General features: G+C 37.9%; 1 protein-coding gene across 2 annotated transcripts in view; it reads left to right on the plus strand.

Annotated features, from left to right (window-relative positions):
- Positions 1–20,852, plus strand: part of STK32A (serine/threonine kinase 32A) — a 163,814-nt gene that overhangs the window by 48,325 nt on the left and 94,637 nt on the right. For both annotated transcript variants that reach the window (XM_037801990.1, XM_037801991.1), the window contains exons 3-4: positions 2,483–2,538; positions 3,609–3,760. In XM_037801990.1, the coding sequence (XP_037657918.1) occupies positions 2,483–2,538; positions 3,609–3,760 (208 nt within the window). The remainder of the gene's footprint in view (positions 1–2,482; positions 2,539–3,608; positions 3,761–20,852) is intronic.

Consider the following 20,852-nt stretch of genomic DNA (forward strand, 5'->3'; position numbering starts at 1 on the left):
GTCACTTTTATAGGCCCTGACATTTAGGAGGTCACACTAAGTTAGGCAGTTCTGCTAGTAGAAACTTAACAACAACATGGCATCTAATCCTTTTTCATTAAAGTTTCAGATGGTTTATGGATTCGTGGTTCATGAAACAGATTAATAACACAATGGGACTCTGTACTTTCTAGATACCTGCTGCATGCTTGGAAAGTCAAAAGCATCACAGCACTCTGGTCTAGGCTGATATAGAAGAAATTGCAGTTTATTGAATTTGCTCAAGATAAAATCTTGGAGTTGCAAATAAATTCTGGTACTTTAAAATACACACACACACACACACACACACACACACAGAGACACACCCTTTCTTGTGATGAGTGTAAGGAGAGCCTTGCTTTGGTTATTTCAGTATGAAACTCAAGAATTGCTATGTGTAAGATGTGAAGGTGGTTGCAAGGTTGAGGATTGGCCATAGAACTCATACCATGATTTGCTATCATGGAATTGTTTTTAAAATCCTCTTAGGAAGCAGTTGAATTAGAACATAACTTTGGTATTAGATTGCTAAAAACAGTATCAGTCCCTGAATAAATACCGGAAAATGAAGAACTGACTAGAGGCTTTACAGAAGTATTTCTCAGATTATTTTGATCACAACCCACAGTAAAAATATACAAATGAAAGTTACATCATGACCTCATACATCTCTACACACATAAATAAAACCAAAATAAAACTTTCAGAGGTAAGACTACTCTTACTACGTTTGAGGCATTCTAATATTTTCTTTTTCCCCATTTAAATTTTTAATGCTTCTGAGGATCACTAAATCTATTTCATAACCCATTCGACTCGGTATGAAAAACACTTCCTTATATTATTCAAATGCTCATACTGCCCATATTTATCTTCATTCTAAGAGATGCTGCTTGGATGCTTCTATTTCTGTATATTTTTAAGAAGCAATTGTTCTTGAGAATCCTTATGGCTTAGAGTTCAATTTATTTGCTTAGAACCAACCACGTGTAAATCACTGTGCTAGGCTTTATGGTAAGTGCAGAATTATGCCTTCAATTATCTCAAGCCAAGAATTGTCTGAGGTGCCAGGGAAACCAGGGCGAGCATAGTAATTTATAATCCCTGTCCTCATAGAGTATATGATCTTGAGGATGAAATAAATTCAAAACAAGGAGTTTTGGAAGATGAGTCATTCACCTGAATAACATATCAAGTAAGTAAATATAAACTTTTGCTAAGTGCTAAAAAGCTTTTGCGTCTAGGAGGTACAGTCCCATTTTTATAGATGAGGAAAATGGAGACTCCAAGAGTTTAATTTTTATCACATCATTAAGTCCAAATTTAGCGTTATTAGTAATATACATACTGTCTCACATGATTGAATGGGTTTTGTGCAGGAAATAGTGATTTGGGGTTCAGAAAAGGAAGTGAAGATTAAGTTAAATTATACAAATGTTTTGAGCCTCAGAAAGCTGGGAAAGACCTCAAGAGGTAACCTTACACACATCTCTCTTCCTCAGGAGGAACTAATTTAGTTAAAGAGAGGAAATAGCTCTCTTAAAGAGAAGAGTGATACCTTCCCATGTTTTTCAGTCTTTCCTGAATACACTCTTGAAAGCCCTCATTTGAACTTTTACTCATCTAAATCCTTGTTTCAAGAACAAGGAAGCCAAGTGAAACATTTTCTGTAGATCATCAGGGCAAGAAACCAAAAATTGTCACCCGTCAGGGGAATCTATGGTTTGTTCTTTTCATCACAAAACATTTCACAAGCATTGACCTGACAGACTGTGCTACATGTAAATGATTTTCTGCTGCTGATTTCTGGGAACTGAAGTTGTAAAATAGCAGACATGGAAGATCATTTCAACTTTAAAACACCGTTCAGTGAGCACCTATACATGTATATATCCTAATCTGTTAGATATTTGCTTTCTGGAAATGAGCTCATTCTATAAACTTATAGGTGTAAGAGTTTCCTACTTGGGGAGATACAAATTATTTAGAATAAAAATAGTGGCCATAGTGAGATAGTAGGCAGAGAGAATAATTTTGAAGTACTGATCCTCAGTAGAGACTTATGTACATAGGACCAGATCTCTACATATTTGTTCCGTTTTCAGAGATGCTAAACCTACCCTATGTCAAATCCTCTGCTCTGGGCTTTTACAGCTCCACAACCTCTGTTGGTCACCAGAAGTTTTGCTTTTCTATTTGTTTTTGAACTATGTAATCTATACAAGTATCGATTGCCTTTATAGAACCTATAGTCTAGTCAGGATACTATTTTTACTCTTTTTTAACCATATCCCAGCACGAAGCACTATGATTAGTACACAATAGGTGTTCAATAAATATTCATTGAATGAATTGATGTTTTAAGGTAGTCTAGAATGTACTTCTGTTTAGCCCAATCTTTACTTATTAGCTACTAAAGAGCAACTGATAAATCACTCATGTTTTTCTTTTTGTTTTACAGTCAACTTTGACCACTTTGAAATTTTGCGAGCCATTGGAAAAGGCAGTTTTGGGAAGGTGAGAACCAAAATGATTATCCACCTCAGGGTTATATAGCTCAGGGAGCAAAAGTCTGAGAATGCTCAGATAATTGAGTTACTGGGACAACAAGGAAAGAATTCAGGGAAGATGTTTTTATAATGGATTTTTATAGAATTGTCATCACAGTTTGAGGAAATTGTGACAGGGAGCTACATAATGAACATATACTGTGCTCAAGATTATTTCATTAAAGGCTAATCTGTTTACTCTCCTTTAGAGTAGAAAGTCAAACTCTCCTGAGAGTAAGCTTTCAGAATCATTTCAAGTTGTACCAGGTGTACCTCTTGAAATAGTTACCTTGTCAATGGTAAGAGTTAATTATTTTCATGTGGGAAAGAGGCCACCTGACGTGTTTTCTTTTCCCCAGCTGTACCATGTTTTCATCTTCAAAATCCTTCCATGAAAAGTATACATACCCAATCTCTTTTTTTGGTAGAACCTTCTAGTTTCAAACCCTGATTATTAATTTCCTCAATGGAGGAATAATATTTCAGATGGAATTTGCATGTTAAAATCTGTCTCTTTATCAGGTAATAAACAGTTCCCTAGAAGAATTTCAAAAACTTGTACATTATATTTAGTGTTTTCCCAGTGTCTAAAGTCCTTTGTGTTTATCTAACCTATACTGGTGAACAGAAATTCTTTGCCCAGTATTGGATAGCTTGACAGTATAGTTATGCCCATTTCAGTCACTCAAAGCATGATTAAGGGTGTCATTTTTATTGCAAGATTCTTGAAAAGGAGTCAGCTTTTCTCTAAAATGATGTCTCAAGTAAAAGAATAAAACCAACCAACCAACCAACCAAGCAAACAAACAAAAAACAGGCAAGTTTATTGGAGAAAGCAAGGATTCGATTCAAAAGTTGATCTGGTACAGGGGGACAAAATGAAATTTTTAGTCCCAAATCAGGGCTGCATAGAAACTTTAATATCAGCAGAGTTGCAAGTGATAAGGCACCCAAGTAACGCTCAAGAACAAGCCTTATTTGCTCATCGTAATGACCCGTCAACCCCAACCACTTGCTCACTCTGGTTTGTACCTATAGGTCTGCATCGTACAGAAGAGCGATACCAAGAAGATGTATGCAATGAAGTACATGAACAAACAAAAGTGTGTGGAACGCAATGAAGTGAGAAATGTCTTCAAGGAACTGCAGATCATGCAGGGTCTGGAGCACCCTTTCCTGGTTAATTTATGGTAAGTAATATTACTGGACCTCAGAGTAAAGACATCCCCACTTTCACCCCCAGATACTGTTAATTAAGTCAGTTTTGATTTCTAGGTGTTCCTTTGCAAACTCCTCTTTAGGATCTACATCAAGGATTTTTATTTTCAGTTTCTTTGGCCTTATAATGAAGAAAAGGTTATACTGTCACCAATAAAAATTCCTTGATGCAGTTGTCAAGTCCCCCTTGTCCTTGAGCCCAGTTTTTTTTAAAGCATTACAGTTAAGTGGGCTCACAAGGAATAAGTTCAGATGCCTCATCACTCAGATTTTTCCCCCATTAGCTGTGGGGCAGGAACTGGGTGCAAAGTACGGCTTCACTGGCCAGCATGCAGGTAATCATTTAAACTTGTACAAAACATTTTCTTCTTAAGATAGGCACACACTGTGCTGGTTTGAAAGTATTATGTCCCCCAGAAAAAGCCATATTCTTTGATGCAATCTGTGGGGCAGACATATTAGTGGGTATTAAATTGGAACATTTGGATTAGGTTGTTTGCCTGGAAATGCGCCCCACCCAACTGTAGGTGATGACTCTGATGAGATATTTCCATGGAGGCATGGCCCCGCCCATTCAGGGTGGGCCTTGATCAGTGGAGCCATATAAATGAGCTGACTCAAAGAGAAGGAACTCAGTGCAGCTGTGAGTGATGTTTTGAAGGGGAGCTACAGCCAAGAGGGACACTTGGAAGAAAGCACAGAAGCTGCAGATGAGAGACAGTTGAAGATGGCCATTGAAAGCAGACTTTTGCTCCGGAGAAGCTAAGAGAGGAAAAGTACCCCAACTGCAACTAAGAGTGACATTTTTGAGGAATTGCAGCCTAGAGAGGAACGTCCTGGGAGAAAGCCATTTTGAAACCAGAACTTTGGAGCAGACACCGCCACGTGCCTTCCCAGCTAACAGAGGTTTTCCAGACACCTTTGGCCAACCTCCAGTGAAGGTACCTGATTGTTGATGTGTTACCTTGGACACTTTATGGCCTTAAGACTGTAACTGTGTAACTAAATAAACCCTCTTTTATAAAAGCCAGTCCATCTCTGGTGTTTTGCATCTCAGCAGTATTAGCAAACTAGAAAACACACACATATAAAAACACTGGTTTCTTTGCAGCATATTTCTTAAGCAGCCACATATGTACCTGTGAATTGGAAAAGGGTAGCTGCTCCCTTTCTCACCAGGTAGGTTTTAACAGAGCTGTAGCTAACATGCTGGTGGCTGGACATTAAATGACTGATCTGCTCTGAAAGCTAGTACCATAACCCAAGGCTTAGAAAATGAAGAAGCTGGCAGTATCTTTTACCTCAGTCTTTTCTTGTGCATGTAGGTCTTTGTGTCTCCTGTATTTTGCTCTAGATTTTAATGCATCCATTATGTTAAGAGCCTGTTCTTAAAGCTATTTCAGTATGACTTGTTTAAATATGCATACCAAGCAGTTCTTACTTTCTACCATAGGAAAAAGTAATGTCTTTATATTCAGAGAATGCTAATGGAAAAATAATTAAGATTTCACTGTGTGTTTAGGGACATCCTTCTGGAGGAATCAGTGCATTAAACCCGTCTCCATCCGTCTTTAATTAACACAGTTCACTTAATATACAATTTCTCAAACCCTCTGTGCCACAGTTGAAAAGAAGATGGCCCTGTGTGACTTAGAAATAGGTCTTATTATAGTCTTTATACCATTCAGACATGGAAGAGTCTGCTTGTGACTGATATTTAATCAGTACTTTAGACTGGCCTATTCAAAAGATTGTCATTTAGAGAGTTAAAATGGAGGCAGCTCACTCTTCTCCCTCTTTAACAATCAAATTGCCTCTTCCCCACCCCATCTTCACATTGAAAGTGACAAGGTGCTATCACTTCACAGCCTCCCTTTGTTCAAAGTCACATTTTCCTTTTTTCCAAGACTTAACCCACTAATATCCTTTTAAAAGCCAGGAACCCTTCATAAGGACATACTTAGCATTTTATCATTTCATGCTTATCTCTAATTGCTGTGCGTACAAAGGCTTTAAGCTGGCCAAGGTTTGGATGTTTTTTTGTGCGTGTTTTTTTGGTTTTGGAGGTTTTTTTTTTGTTTTGTTTTGTTTTTTGTTTTTTTTTCTAACTTGATATCCTTCCAGACAATAGTCTCTTCTCTGTGCATGCTGGCCTGATGCAAACATGATGTAGAACTAGTCTTCACCTCTCACTTTCCACACCAGTTCTCAAACAGGAACACTGGGCACCTTTAACGTTGATAAGGATAGAGAAGAGACAGTGACTTCCCCTACCTGCCACCCACCAGCAGCACCACCACCATATTTCTAGAACCACATTCAGAACTGGAAACTAGGAGGGGGCATTCCTAAAAGTGAAACAAAACCCTTGTGTCTTTCAAAGCTTGAGATAAAAGTCTTCAGAACACATTTCTTTCTTCTAATAAATGTTTTCTGCCTTAGTAAGTAAGCACAGTGAATCATTCCACAACTTAATAGCATATTGCTATGTTTCTGGTGGTGTGATTTTGAGTAATGTGTTTTATCATTCTAAGTCATAGTTATAAAATAGTCTTATTCTTATGAAATGAGATAAAGGGCTATGCCCAGTACCCCACACATAGTTAAGAATCTTACAAATATTAGTTATTTTCCTCCCTTGCTTTATTAAGGTGCTTTATATTGAACATCCCTATCACTGATACACCAGTGAGACACCCAAGAGAATTTTCAGTGATGCTTCACCCTTGGGGCATCTCTATTTGTGTGTGTGTGTGTGTGTGTGTGTGTGTGTGTGTATGTGTAGGGGAGAGGTATCTTCAACTGATTCTCTGTAAGAGCATATGTCATTTGTTTTACTTTTGTTTTTAACCTTCATTTTGCAAGTCAAGCAAAAAAGAAAAAATAAGACTCCCCAGTATATTGTATTTAATCAAGATTTTGGTGTCCTGGGTTAATTAGATTTATCTTTACATCCCCAAAGCTTCAGGAATTGATTTTCTTAAGCACTATATGATTGAGATCTATATATATATATTTAATAAGCATTGCTATTATTTTAACTCTTCTCCCCTTTGTGTACTCCATCTTACTGATGATATACTCTGCAGGCTTCATCATGATCAAGATGCCCCTAATGTCTGAGGATCTGATTGCTGTTCAGAGAATACCAGTTATCAGACAAAGGGAAAACAATTTTTTAAAGCAGGTTTACACAATGTTAAGAATTGTGTGTGGGGGATTGTGGGGAGATGGAGTCCGAAGCCCCAGAATCCGTCCCTCCGTAGGAATGACTACTAAATAAGTATGAACCATCTGAATCAACTATTTTGAAACTCCAGAGTCCAGTAGAACACTGTATAGCATCCAGAGAAGAGTGGAAGAAGAGGGTGGTAAACCACGGAAAATACCAATAAATTTCTCTGTGCAGTGGTTACTGGTGCCCGTCCCCCTCTCTTGTGGCAGGCAGCTGTGGGGTCCAGCCTCTGGCACAATTTGCTGGTACCAGAGAGGAACATAAAAATCCACTTCCTGAAGATCCAGAGTGGGCACAGGCCAATCGCTGGTCATGCTTTTGATTAGCAACTTTGGATTGCTGGGGGCCAAGCTCTGAGGGAGGCCATTGTTCCAAACCACCCTGGACAAAGGCAACAGAGGAGCATAAAGAAGCTGTGCTTCCTCAGAGCTGTGGAGGACAGTTGAAGGGCTGCATTTGCTAGACAGGTCAACAAAGGACAATTTTGGAGAGCCGTTGAAGAGGTTTCTGATGCCTTTCCCACCCCTCCCTCATCCCCTCTTCAGAGCAGTTTGGCGCCCGCTGGCACTCTATGTGGGTCTCTGGTGACAAATGACTGACTTGGAAAATTCCTCTCCTGCTTGCACCCACTCCTAGATTGCCCTCCAGGCAAAAGCAGCCTGAGACAAAGAAAAGAGCATAAGGAAAAATTGAGGCAGACAGCCTGGGGCAAAGGTTTACCTGATTTTAAATTTTGTGGTGGAACACCCAGGAGAGGAAGAAGGTCTATTTCCTGGGAATTAGAGGAGGCATTCAAACTCCTGTAGACCAAGGGCCACTGCAAGCACAAGCCCTGAGCAAGACAAAGGCCCAGAAAATACAGAGAGGACCCTGCATCTAGCATTTGCCTTGGGCTGTCCTTCTTGATAGGAGGACTGAAATCTGATAGAGAGCACCAGCAAAATCAAAGCCCATTTGCAAATACAGGGAAAGGTGTTTTTTGTGTAGGTTTTCTTGGATTTGTTAGCTCCTGACACTCAAAATTTGTCATATCTCCAGCTGGATACAAATTCAAGAAACAGGATTCTTAGATAATAAGTCCTAGACTTAACATTTCACAATATTAAAATGCACAGTGTGCAAGAAATAGGAAATGATGGCCCATTCAAAGGAAGAGGATAAGAATCCAGAAGATACCCATGAAGAAGACCAGACTGTTGAAATATTGGTCAAAGGCTTTAAAAAAATGATCTTCAGTATGCTCAAGGAGATGAAGGAAAAGAGAGAAATAATTAAGGCTATCAGGAAGACAATGAATGGCCAATATGAGAATCTTAGTAAAGAGAAATTTGAAAAACTTCCCAGGAGGGTTTCAACAGCAGATTGGAGCCAGCAGAAGAAAGAATCCATGAACTCTAAGACAAAACAATTGCAATGAGTCAGGCTGAGGAGCAGAAATAAAAGAGTTTTAAGAGAAAATAGCCTAAGAGGCCTGTGGGACACCATCAAGCATACCAATATCTGTATTATGGTGATCCCAAAAGGAGAGAGACAAAGGGGCGGAAAGAATACTTAGAGAAATGGCAGAAAGCATCCCAAACTTGGGAAAGACATGAATATGCACATCCAAAAGCCCAGAGAACACCAAACAGGATAAACTTGAAGAGAAATACACCCAATCACATGTTGATAAAACCATCGAATACAGGATGAGGAGATTGTTCTGAAAGCTGCAAGAGAAAAACATGTTATGTACAAGGGTGTCCCAATTAGATCGAGTGCAATTTCTTATCAGAGGCAAGAAGGCTCTGAGTTGAAATACTTAAAGTGCTGAGAGAAAAAAAAAATTTGCTAACTAGACATTTTTTATCTATGGAGACTTTTTCAAAGATGAGGGAGATTAAGACATTCCCAGATAAATAAAAGCTAAGAGAGGTCATCACCACTAGACCTACCCTACAAGCAATGCTAAAGGAAGTTCTTCAGACTGAAGGGAAAGGACACTAGATAGTGGTTCAAAGCAGCATAAAGAAATAAAGACTTATGGTAAAGATGACCATTTATGTAATTATAAATGCCAGCATTATTGTATTGTACTGTTATGGCATATAACTCTCCGTATTACTTCTTAGAGGTGCTAAAATGCAAATACATAAAAAGTAATGAAAAATCTATGGTTTGGGGCATATGTACAAAGATAATTTCCAGCAAGTACAAAAATGGTGGGGGGATGGAGGGTTATAGGAACAGTATGTGTGTATGTTTTTGAAGTCAAGTTGGTATCAAATCAAATGATTATTATCTATATTAATATTGGATAAAATAGATTTTAAGTCCAAATGGTTAAGAAGGAAAAAAATGGTCATTATATACTGATAAAGGGGTCAATGCAACAAGATGTAACAATTATAAATATATGTAACAATTAGAAATATAGGCCCCTGAGAGCCCAGCCCCAAAATTTAGGAAGCAAATATTGACAGACATAAAGGGAGAAACTGCAGTTCTATATTAATCATAGAAAACTTTGGTATACCACTTAATAATGGATAGAACATTTAGAGAACAATAAGATACTGCAAGTCTTGAGCAATACTCTAAACCAACTAGACAAAATGGACATCAGTAGAACACTTCAACCAACAAGAGAATACATATTCTTCTTGAGTGCACCAGGATAATTCTCCAGGAAGGACCATATCTTAGGTCACAAAACAAGTAAATTAAAAAAAAACTTATTGAAGCCACATAATGTACCTTCTCTGACCACAGTGGAATGAAGCTGGAAATCGCTGAGAAGTAGAAAGGGAAAACTTACAAAATATGTGGAAATTAAACAATGTGATTAAGAGGAGATTACAAAGGAAGTTAGGAAATATCATGAAGCAAATGAAATACTACATACCTAAACTTCCAGGATGCAGCAAAGGCAGCACTGATAAGGAAATTCATAGCTCTAAATGTTTACGTTAAAAATGGAGAAAGATTTTATATCAGAGACCTAACTTCAAAAGTGGAAGAATTAGAAAAAGAACAAAACAATATAGAATCAACAAAACCAAAATTTGTTTCTTTGAGAAGATCAATGAAATTGACAAATCTCTAGCTAGACTAACAAAGAAAAAAAGAAAGGATACAAATAATGAAAATCAGAAATGAAAAGAGGGACATTACTACTGACTCTGCTGAAATAAAAAGGTCTATAAGAGGATACTATGAACAACTCTATGCCAATAAATTAGATAACCTAGATGAAATGGACAGATTCTTAGAAGCACACTACCTACATTTACTCAAGAAGAAATAGATCTCAACAAATCAATTACTGGTAAAGAGATTGAATCAGTAATCATAAACCTCCCAACAAGAAAAGCCAAGGACCAGAAAGTTTCACAGGGGAATTCCATCAAAAATTCCAAGAAGACTTAAGCCAAATTCTGCTCAAACTCTTCCAAAAAAATTGAAGAGGAGAAAATACTACCTAACTCATTCAATGAGGCCAACATCACCCTTATACCAAAGCCAGATAAAGATACCACCAGAAAAGAAAATTGCAGACCAATATCTCTTACAAATATGAAACTCCTCAGCAAAATACTAGCAAACCGAATCCAACAGCACATTAAAAGAATTATACACCATGATTATGTAGGATTTATCCCAGATATGCAAGGGAGGCTCAACATAAGAAAAATCAGTGTAATATATCACAGTAACAAAATGAAGGGGGAAAAACACATGATCATCTCAATTGGTGCACAAAGACATTTGGCAAAATCTAGCACTCCTTCTTGATAAAAATGGCTTAGAAAACTAGAAATAAAAGGAAACTTCCCCCGCAAGATGAAGGGCACATATGCAAAGCCCACAGCTAATATCATAGTCAATGGTGAAAGACTGCTTTCCTTTTAAGACCAGGAAAAGACAAAGATGCCCACTGTCACCACTATTATTCAACATTGTACTGGAAGTTCTATCCAGAACAATTAGGCAAGAAAAAGAAATGACAGGCATCCAAGTTGGAAATGTATGATCCTATACATAGGAAATCCTGTGAAATCCACAGAGCTTCTGGAACTAATAAATGAATTCAGCAAAGTGGTGGAGTGTGAGAGCAACACTCCAAAATCAGTAGTATTTCTATGTAGTAATAATGAACAGCCTGAAGGAAAATTCCATATACGGCATTAACTGAAAGAATCTAATGTCTAGGAATAAATCTAACCAAGGATATAAAGGATTTATACACAGAAAACTATAAAACATTGCTAAAGGAAATCAAAGACAAACTAAATAAATAACATTCCATGCTCATAGATTAGAAGACTAAATATTGTTAAGATGTCAATTCTACCCAAAGAAATTTGCATAATCAATGCAATACCATTCAGAATTCCTCCAGCTTTCTTTGCAGAAATGGAAAAGCCAATCATCAAATTTATATAGAAGGATAAAGAGCCCCAAAGAGTCAAAGCCATCTTGAAAACAAAGAACAAAGTTGGAGGAATCAAACTCTCTGATCTTAAACATATTACAAAGCCACAGTTATCACAGAACAGCATGGAACTGGCATAAGGACAGACATATAGACCAATGGTATTGAATGGAGAGCGCTGAAATCATCCCTCACATTAATGGCCAACTGATTTTTGACAAGGGGACAAGGAGTACTTAATTGGGAAAGAATAGTCTCTTCAACAAATGGTGCTGGGAAAACTGGATCTCTATTTGCAAAAGAATGGAGGGGGACCCCTGTCTCACACCATATACAAAAGTCAACTCAAAATGGATCAAAGACCTAAACATAGGAGCCAAAATTACAAAATGCCTAGAAGGAAATATAGGGAGGCATCTTCAGGACTTTGTGTTAGGCAGTGGTTTAAATTTTTACACCCGAAGCACAAGCAAGAGAAGGGAGAGAGGGGAAATAAATGGGACCTCATCAAAATTAAAAATGTTTGTGCCTCAAAGTACTTTATCATTAATGTAAAACAGCAACTTACAGCATGTGAGAAAATATTTGCAAACCATATAGCTGATAAGGGTTTAAGATCCAGAATATATAAATACTACAATTCAAATACAACCTAATTAAAAGTGGGCAAAAGACTTGAATAGATATTTCTCCAGAGAAGATATACAAATGGCTAAAAAGCACATGAAAAGATGTTCACCATTATAAAACATCAGAGAAATGCAAATCAAAAACCATAATGAGGTACCATTTCACACCTACTAGAATGGCTATTTTTAAAAAAATGGAAAATAAGTGTTAGAGAGGATGTGGAGAAATAGGAACACTCCTTCACTGCTGGTGGGAATGTAAAATGATGCAACCACTGTGGAAGACCATTTAGTAGTTCCTCAGAAAGTTAAGTACAGAATTTCCATAAGACCACTTCTAGGTATATACCCAAAAGAATTGAAAGCAGGAACTCAAACAGATATTCACACACCAAAATTCGTAGCAGTATTCACAATTGCCAAAAGATGGATGCAACCCAAGAGTCTATCAACCAATGAATGGATAAACAAAATATAGCATATACATGCAATGAAATATTATTCTGCCATAAAAAGGAATGGAGTTCTGAACATGCAATAACATGGATGAAACCTGAAGATATTATGTTGAGTGGAATAATCCAGACACAACAGACGAGTACTATATGAGCTCACTGATTTGAAATTATTAGACTAAGCAAACTCATGGAGTCAGAATCTAGAATATATGTTACCAGAGGAGGGAGTGGGGGTAGAAAATAGGAAGTTAAGGCTTAAAAGGTAGGGAGTTTATATTTGTGATAATAGAAGAGTTTTAGTAATTGATCATGGTATTGGTAGCACAACATTGTGTACATAATTTACATCACTGATATATTTGAATTTGGTTAAAAGGGGAAATTTTAGGTTGCATATATGTTACTAGAGTAAAAGTCTTTAAAAAATCCATGGAACTGCCCAACACAAACAGTGAACCCTACTGTAAACTATGGACTATAGTACAGTTAGAAAAATGTGCTTACATTAATTGTAACCATGTATTATACTGATGCACAGTAATGGGGTACTATGGGAATTCTGTAATTTAAGCATGATTGGTCTGTAAACCTACAACTTCTCTAATAAAAAATAAATAAAAACAAGGGGTATGGTATAGATACATACCTATACATATATTCATGTTTATTTGAAAACATTTGCTTGCTGTACTCGAGTTGAAAAACACAGCATAGTGAAAATTTTTCAATAATCTTCCCATCTTGAAACAACCACTCCTAACATGCTGTTATGAGATTTCTAGTGAATGTCTGCATTTGGTTTTGTTTTTCATCATACATTGGCCCCATTCATTCTTTCTTGTATGGATTTGCTACTGTCCAAGGGTAAGATGTAATTAGGGTTGCCAGATAAAATACAGGATGCATGGTTATTTGAACTTCAGATGAACTAATTTTTTAGTTTATGTCCCAAATATTGCATGGGACATTTTTACTAAGCATTATTCCTTGTTTATCCAAATTTCAGATTTAACTGGGCATCTTGTATTTTTATTTGCTAAATTTGAGAACCTTAGTTATAACACAGACCAATACCGTGGTGACATAGGGGCCAGCAGAAGCAGAGCCCCTGATCTGCCCGACGATACCATCAAGTGTGAGAGGCTGACATTAATCAAATGGTACCTGAATAAATAAACTGTGAGAAGTGTTTGAAGGGATTAACTACGAGCTCTGTTTGGTGTGTGTGTGTGTGTGTATACGTTGAAGGGTTTCAGGGAAGAAGGAAGGTAACTAGTCTGGGGCAGGAGTGTTAGGGGTAGAAGAACATTTTAAGTTAAGATTCACCCTTACCAGCCTACAAAGACCTGGCCCAGAAACACAGCCTTCAGATGTAGGTCATGTTATTGAGTGAAGGCTGCTAAACAAGGCTGGCATCCAGAAAAGTAAAGACAGTTTCCCAGCAAGAGCTGTTAACAAAGCCCTGGCAAACCCTAGCCTGCAAACAATAGCCCCAGGCAAGCCCAGCACAGCTGGCTCCCAGGTGGTTTTTATTAATTGGGATTAAGCCTGCAGCTGCAGACAACCCCTCAGGGCTCCCCCTTGCTGTCCTTACCTGTGCCTCTCTCTTCCCTGTGAGCAGAGAGAATCCACCTGGGATTTTAGAAGTTAGGGGATGAGATTGTATGTTTCAGGTGTGAAGGAGCACCCACACTGGGGGTGTGTAAAGGGGCTCAGGTTGGATGACTGAACCCAGCCGAATAAATTGGTTCTCCATCACCTGTGATTCAGAGTGTGTCTTTCTTCAAGAAATATCACTGTGAGGACTCAGTGTGGCCTTCAGAGGCACCACAGCAATCCAAACAGCTTCTCTAATAGCTTCCCTAGTGAAGAGGTTTTGTTACTTTGGGTTTTGGGGTTTTACATGTATCATTTCATTTATTCGTGATAGGAATCACTATCCCCATTTTATAGCTGAAGAAACTGTGGCTCAAAGAGGTTAGATAATTTTCCCAGAGTCATACAACCAGGAACTGCTGAATCCTGACTTCAACGTCCTCCTTTTTCCACCCCCTAGACATCTTGAGACTCCCTTAAAGAATACATGAGGGAAACAGCTTATTTTGTTTGTGTTTCACACCTCACAAGAGTACCAACTCCAGGTATGTTTATGTTTTGTTCACTGCCTTATTCCCCCTCCACCTACAATGGTTCCTGGCCCGTAACAGAGTAAGTGCTCAATGAATATCTGTTGGATAAATGAAGGCATGCATGAATGAAGTTGGTGGTGGGACCAAGCCACCTCTCCTACACTCACAAACACACTCTCTTTTGCTCCCCTTCTCTGCCAGCCCTATAGTCAGGCCTTAGTTTGAATCCACTCTACTACTTGGTAGTTGTGTGGATTGAGCAAGTGACATTATGTATTTTTCTTAGTTTCCTCACCTGTAAATAATAGCAACACTGCTATGAATGTTAAGGAAGAATATGTATCAGATCTCCCACTTAAAAAAACAATGACTTCAGAAATGGAATATTCCTTTTATCCCCATGGCTAGAGAAGACTCTTGAATGGACACGTGTACCTTAGCTCAAGATGGCCTAATCACTAGAAAATCTTTTGTTGTTGTTATTGTTGTTACATATTTATTTTACCTGAATATAAAATATATTTCAATAAAATGTTTTGGAAACACAAAAATTCCTAATGAAAACAATGAAGACCCAAATATCATTACCCAGAAATCGCCACTGTATTATTGTCCCATCATTGCTGTAACAAACTATCACAGACATAGTGGATTGAAACAATACAAATGTATCTTACAGTTCTAGAGGTTAGGAGTCCTAAATCAGTCTTGGTGGGCTAAAATCAAGGTGCCAGGAGGGCTGCACTCATTCCAGAGGCTCCAGGGGAGTATCTCAGCTTCCATAACAAAGTACCACAAAGTAGGTGGCTTAGAACAACAGAAGTGTTTCATCTCACTTTCTAGAAGCTAGAAATCCCAAATCAAGCAGGGCCATGCTCCCTGACATCGACCGGGGAGAATCATTCCTTGCCTCTTCCTAGATCCTGGGGGTTGCGTGCAGCTACGGCACTTCCTGCCTCTGTCGTCTCACTTTGTTCTCCCCTGTGTCTTTCTGTTCCAAATTTCTTCTTATAAGGACACCAGCCAAATTGGATAAGTGCCCATCCTAATCCAGTTTTGCCTCAACTAATCACATCTTCAAAGGCCTTATGTTCAAATAAGGTCACACAGGACTGGGGATTAGGACTTGAACATATCTTTCTGGGGAACATAATTCTGCCCCAAACAGAGAGAACAAATTTCCTTACCTTTTCCAGCTTCAAGAAGCCGCCTGCCTCCTTGGCTTCAGGCCTCTTTCTTCATCTTCAAAGCCAGCAGTGTGGCATCCCCCGGCCTGCCTCTAGCTCTGACCTTCTGCCTCACCGCTCTCTTCCACCTTTTAAAGATCCTTGTGATTACTTTGGGCCCACCTGGACATTTCAAAGTACTCTCCTCATCTCAAAAGCCTGAACTTAATCACACCTGCAGAGGCCCTTTTGCCATATTCACAGGTGATGGTGATTAGGATGTGAGCTTCATTGAGGAGCCATTACTCTGCTCCCACAACCACCATTAGCATTGTAGTATGGCTCACCCCTGTCCTTTTTCTGTTTTTTTCAGCATACTTGACTTTTTGCTATCTATATAATCATTGGTAAACTTGTTTATTTTAAGCAGTATTTTATTGTAGTGGTGTTCTCCAATTAGTAAACATTGTTTATTGTCATCTTTTATTGTAGTGATTAAAATTCCCAAGTTTTCTGAATGTAAACATTCTTTGTTTCTTCGAATGTTAGGATCATTACAACCCCTGAGTATTCTTGGATGGCAAATGGGGGTGCAATAAGGGCCAAATTCCTTCAATACTTAGAAGTATTCATACAAATTGGAACTAGTAGGGATATAAAACATTGTCTTAGGTACACCTTCATGCAACACCCACACAAACATACATAGTGATACATACTGCAAAATCCTTAAAAAGAAGTAGCTCCTCAATCTTCTTGTATATAAGGCACAAATTAGGTGCATTTTATCAGTTTTTGTCATGTAACAAATTGTTCCAAAATGTGCTGACTCAACAAAAAAGCATTTATTATTTTTCGTAATTCTGTGGATTGACGGAGCAGTTCTGATCTGGGCCAGCCTGGCGGAGGCTGGGTGAGATTCTTTGAGTCGGCCATTCAAGGTCTTCCAGCCTCGTCCTTGAAGACTAGGGCTAGCCTAGTCTGTCTGTCTGTGTGTTCGCTCATCCTCCACAAGGCTACCCTGGCTTGTTCACATGGGGGTGGAAGGATTCCCAGCACAAGGGGGAATTTCATGAAGAAGCACTTTTCCAGTCTCTGCCTATGTCACTAATTTCCCATTGGTAAACCAGGTTGTGAGGTCAGATTCAGATTCAAGGGGTAGAGTCCCTAATAGACTTGCCTCTTGATGAGAAACATGGCAAAGTCATATCTCAAAAGGCCATGCACAGGGATTATTGTGGCCAGTTATGCAAACTATCCATCACAATATGTGAAATATTTTTAAGATGTCAACAAAATGATCAAGTAAATGGTAGAAACTATATGTACTGCAAGAATTCAGAGTTACAAGCAGTTATTGAGTGCTTGTATCTTCGAGGAAGGTTTCAAGGAGAAAAAGTCCTTGGAAATGGCTCTGAAGAGTTTAGATAGGTAGAGAAGAAGGGAAGGCGTTTCCTGAAAAAATAACTTAGCAGAGAAGTATTATTGCGTGGCTGGTACAATGTAATTTTTCTACACATATTTGTTAATTGACTGACTAATGGACTAATAGGAAAATTTCTGAGCCTGTATAATGCAGATATTCATTCGTTTATTTACTCATCTGTATTAGAGAAGGTTCTTTGGTTGTAAAAAATACAAATGGTCATTAGAAAAATTAAGCTAAAAAGCAATTCAGTGGAGGGGTATGAGGTGGTTTACAGACTCAAAAGCAAAGCTGAACATGCAGGCCTCAGAAGGGTTAGGGGGAAAGGCAGTTCTGGAAATCTAGGTAGCAGGAATTAACAGACAGGCTCTTATGGCTGTCTCAGCTGTGATTAATCAGCGCCAACCAATTTTCTAACCTTATGTCACCCACTCAAGATCCGAAGTCCTGGGAAAGAATCCAGCTGGCCTTGGTCTGAAAACATGCTGGCCCTTGCCTAGAGGAAAGAGTAAAATAAATGACTCCTGGATTGTTAGCCTGAGCAATTTGGTGGTTGATGGAATCATTCACAGAGATGATGTGGTAGGTTCAAGTATGTACCCTTACAAACACATGTTCTTAATCTTATTCCACATTCTAGTGGTTATGAACCTATTATAAATAGGACCTCTTGATGATGTTATTTTTAATTAACATAAATAAAAATTATGTTATTTTAATTGTGGCTAACTGAAGCAGAGTGGGCCTTAATCCAGATTACTGGAAGCATTATAAAGACAATTCAGAAGTCACAGAAGCCAGAAAGGAGGGGACATTGCCACGTGATGGAAGGCGGAAATACAAGCTGAGGCACCCCAAGGATTGCCAACAGCCAGCACCAGATTCTAGATTCTGGGAGAAAGCAAACTTTACTGATATCTTGATTTTGGATTTCTTCTAGCCTCAAAGCCATCAGCTGATAAATGCTTGTTAAGTCAACCCATTGTGTGGTATTTGCCATAGCAGCCTTAGCAAACTAAGACAGATGGGGAGATCTGAGAAGGAGCAGATTAATGGTGAAAATCAAGAGAGTTATTTAAGCCCTGTTAATTTTGGGCTGCACTTTACTCATACAAACAGAGCTGTAGAGTAGGTGGTGAATCAGGAGCTCACAAGAGAAGTTCAAGGTACAAGGAGAAGCCTGACAAAACAGAAATCTGGGAATTGTTGGCTTATACATGCTATTTAAACCAGGGGCTTGAAGGGAAGCACCTTTGGGGAGAGATTAATTAGGTAGAAGAAAAGGACCATGAGCTAAAGACCATGGGCCTTCCAATAGTTCTGGTAGAGAAAGGTGACCAAGGAAGCTAGACAATGAAGGAAAGGCCAGCAAGCTAGCCAGAGAGTGAGGAGTAAATCACAAGCATGGCCTCTTGAAATCTAGTAAGGAAGGAGTGCAAACCATTTCAAATACTGCTGAAGGGGGAAAATAATCAATCACTGATGTCGGAAGATACGTGATTGTGACCTTGATAAGCGCCAACTCCAAAAAAGGCAAATGAGCAAGGGAAGAAAAAAGAGCTTGAGGAGAAAATGGAACGTGAGTAATTTTATTGTCAAAGGAGTGCTAAGAGGTTTTTTTTTGTGTTTTGAGATTTATCCGTGTTCTCCAAAGTAGCAATAGTACATTGCCACTTTCTATGGTGTTCCATTGTATGAACACAATACACTGGCTCCTGGTTTATATAAATTTAGCCGCAAAGAGTTTTCCAAAGAGATTGCAAAAATTCATACTCACATCAGCAGGAATGTATGAAAATCTAAGTTGCTCCTAAGCTTGTCAACACTTGGTATTGTCAGTTTCTTTAAATACGGGTGTTCCAGTGAATATGTAATGGTATCTCCTTGTGGTTTTAATTTTTACTTCCCTGGTGATTTGTGAGGTTGGGCACATTTTATATACTTATTGGCTATTTGGAATCCTTTATTGAGAAGTGCTTATTCAACTCTTGAGATCATCTTTACTTTGTCTCTGTTTAAGAAATCTTTGCCTATACAAGGTGAAGTTATCTATAACTATTTTCTAGAAGCTTTGCTGTTTTAGCTTTTACATTCGGATCTTCATTCCATCAGGTCAAGATTCATTTTTTCCCCGTATAGATATCTAATTACCCCAGTATCATTTATTGAAAAGTTCATTCTTTCCCTACTGCATTATAGTGCCACATTTGTTATTAATCAGGTAGCCCTAAATGTGTGGGTTTCTATATTCTGTTCATTGATCTACTTGTGAATTCTTGCACATTTATCACTCTGCTTTAATTATTGTATCTTTATACTTGATATTCAGGATTGTCTTCTTCTGGATCATCTTTGCTCTGGTTGGAACTCTGCTCTTCCACATAAATTTCATAATCAACTTGTCCATTTATATTATAAAAATGCCAGTATTTCTATTGTGTTAAACTGAATCTATACATTAAATTAGGCAGTATTAGCATCTTTAAAATTATTAACACCTTTAAAATATTAAGCATTCCAATCTATAAATAATGTATATCCCTCCACTTACTTAGGTATTCCTTAATTTCTTAGTTTCAGTTTTTAGTGTACTTCTCAACATAGAGGTCTAGGATATTTGTCTTTAGGTTTATTCCTAGTTATTTGATGTTTTTTATATTATTACAAGTGGTATTAATTATCAAAATTTCATTTTCTAGTTGTTTGTTCCTTGTAGATTGAGATACAATTGATGTTTAATTTTGACTTTGTATCCAGCAACCTTTCTAAATTCTCTTTTTAATTCTACTGACTAAGCTGTAGATTCTTTTGGATTTTTAATATTTACAATCATGTCATGAGCTGACAACAGCAGTTTTATTTATTCCTTTCCAAGCCTCAGCTTTTATTTCCTTGCCTATTACACTTTCTAGAACCTTGAGAACACACATTAGATAAAAAAGGTGATAGTGGGCATCCTTGTCTCTTTTTCCCAATTTCAGGGGGCAGTTTTCAACATTTCAAAAGTTCATTAATGTCTGCTATAGGCTATTTGTAAATATCCTTTATCACAATAAAGAAGTTTCCTTTTAATCCTACTTTGCTAGAAGTTTGTTTGTTTATCATGAATGAGGATTAAACTTTACTATATGCCTTTTCTCATTTATTGAGATTTTTTCTATTATATAGTGAAGTAAATTGATGATTTGCAAATCTTTAAACAACCTTTATTTTCTAGCATAAACCCTAGTTAATCATATTTATTATTATTTTGTATATATTACTGGATGCTATTATATATATGGGTGTGTGTTATATATACATTTTATTTTATATATATATTTATATCTTAGCATTTACATAAACAAGTTTGAATGCCAAAGAGAAGGAGTCAAATGAGAGGAAAGAATTGTTAATGTAGGATAATAAAAGGATGATTGTCAGATTGAGGTCCTGAGAATGGTGGGTGGGATGTGATTCACAGCAGAGGTGAAAGGACTGGCATTAGGTGGAAGTAGGGACACACTTATTTCCTTCTGCTAGATGTAAGCGTATATGTTTGTGAGCTGTTGGGTTTGTTGGTGAGCAGGTGAGAGGTAATTTTCTTGCCATGGCCTCTGTTTTCCCT

This window comes from Choloepus didactylus, chromosome 13, assembly GCF_015220235.1.
Source record: "Choloepus didactylus isolate mChoDid1 chromosome 13, mChoDid1.pri, whole genome shotgun sequence".
Taxonomy (NCBI): domain Eukaryota; kingdom Metazoa; phylum Chordata; class Mammalia; order Pilosa; family Megalonychidae; genus Choloepus; species Choloepus didactylus.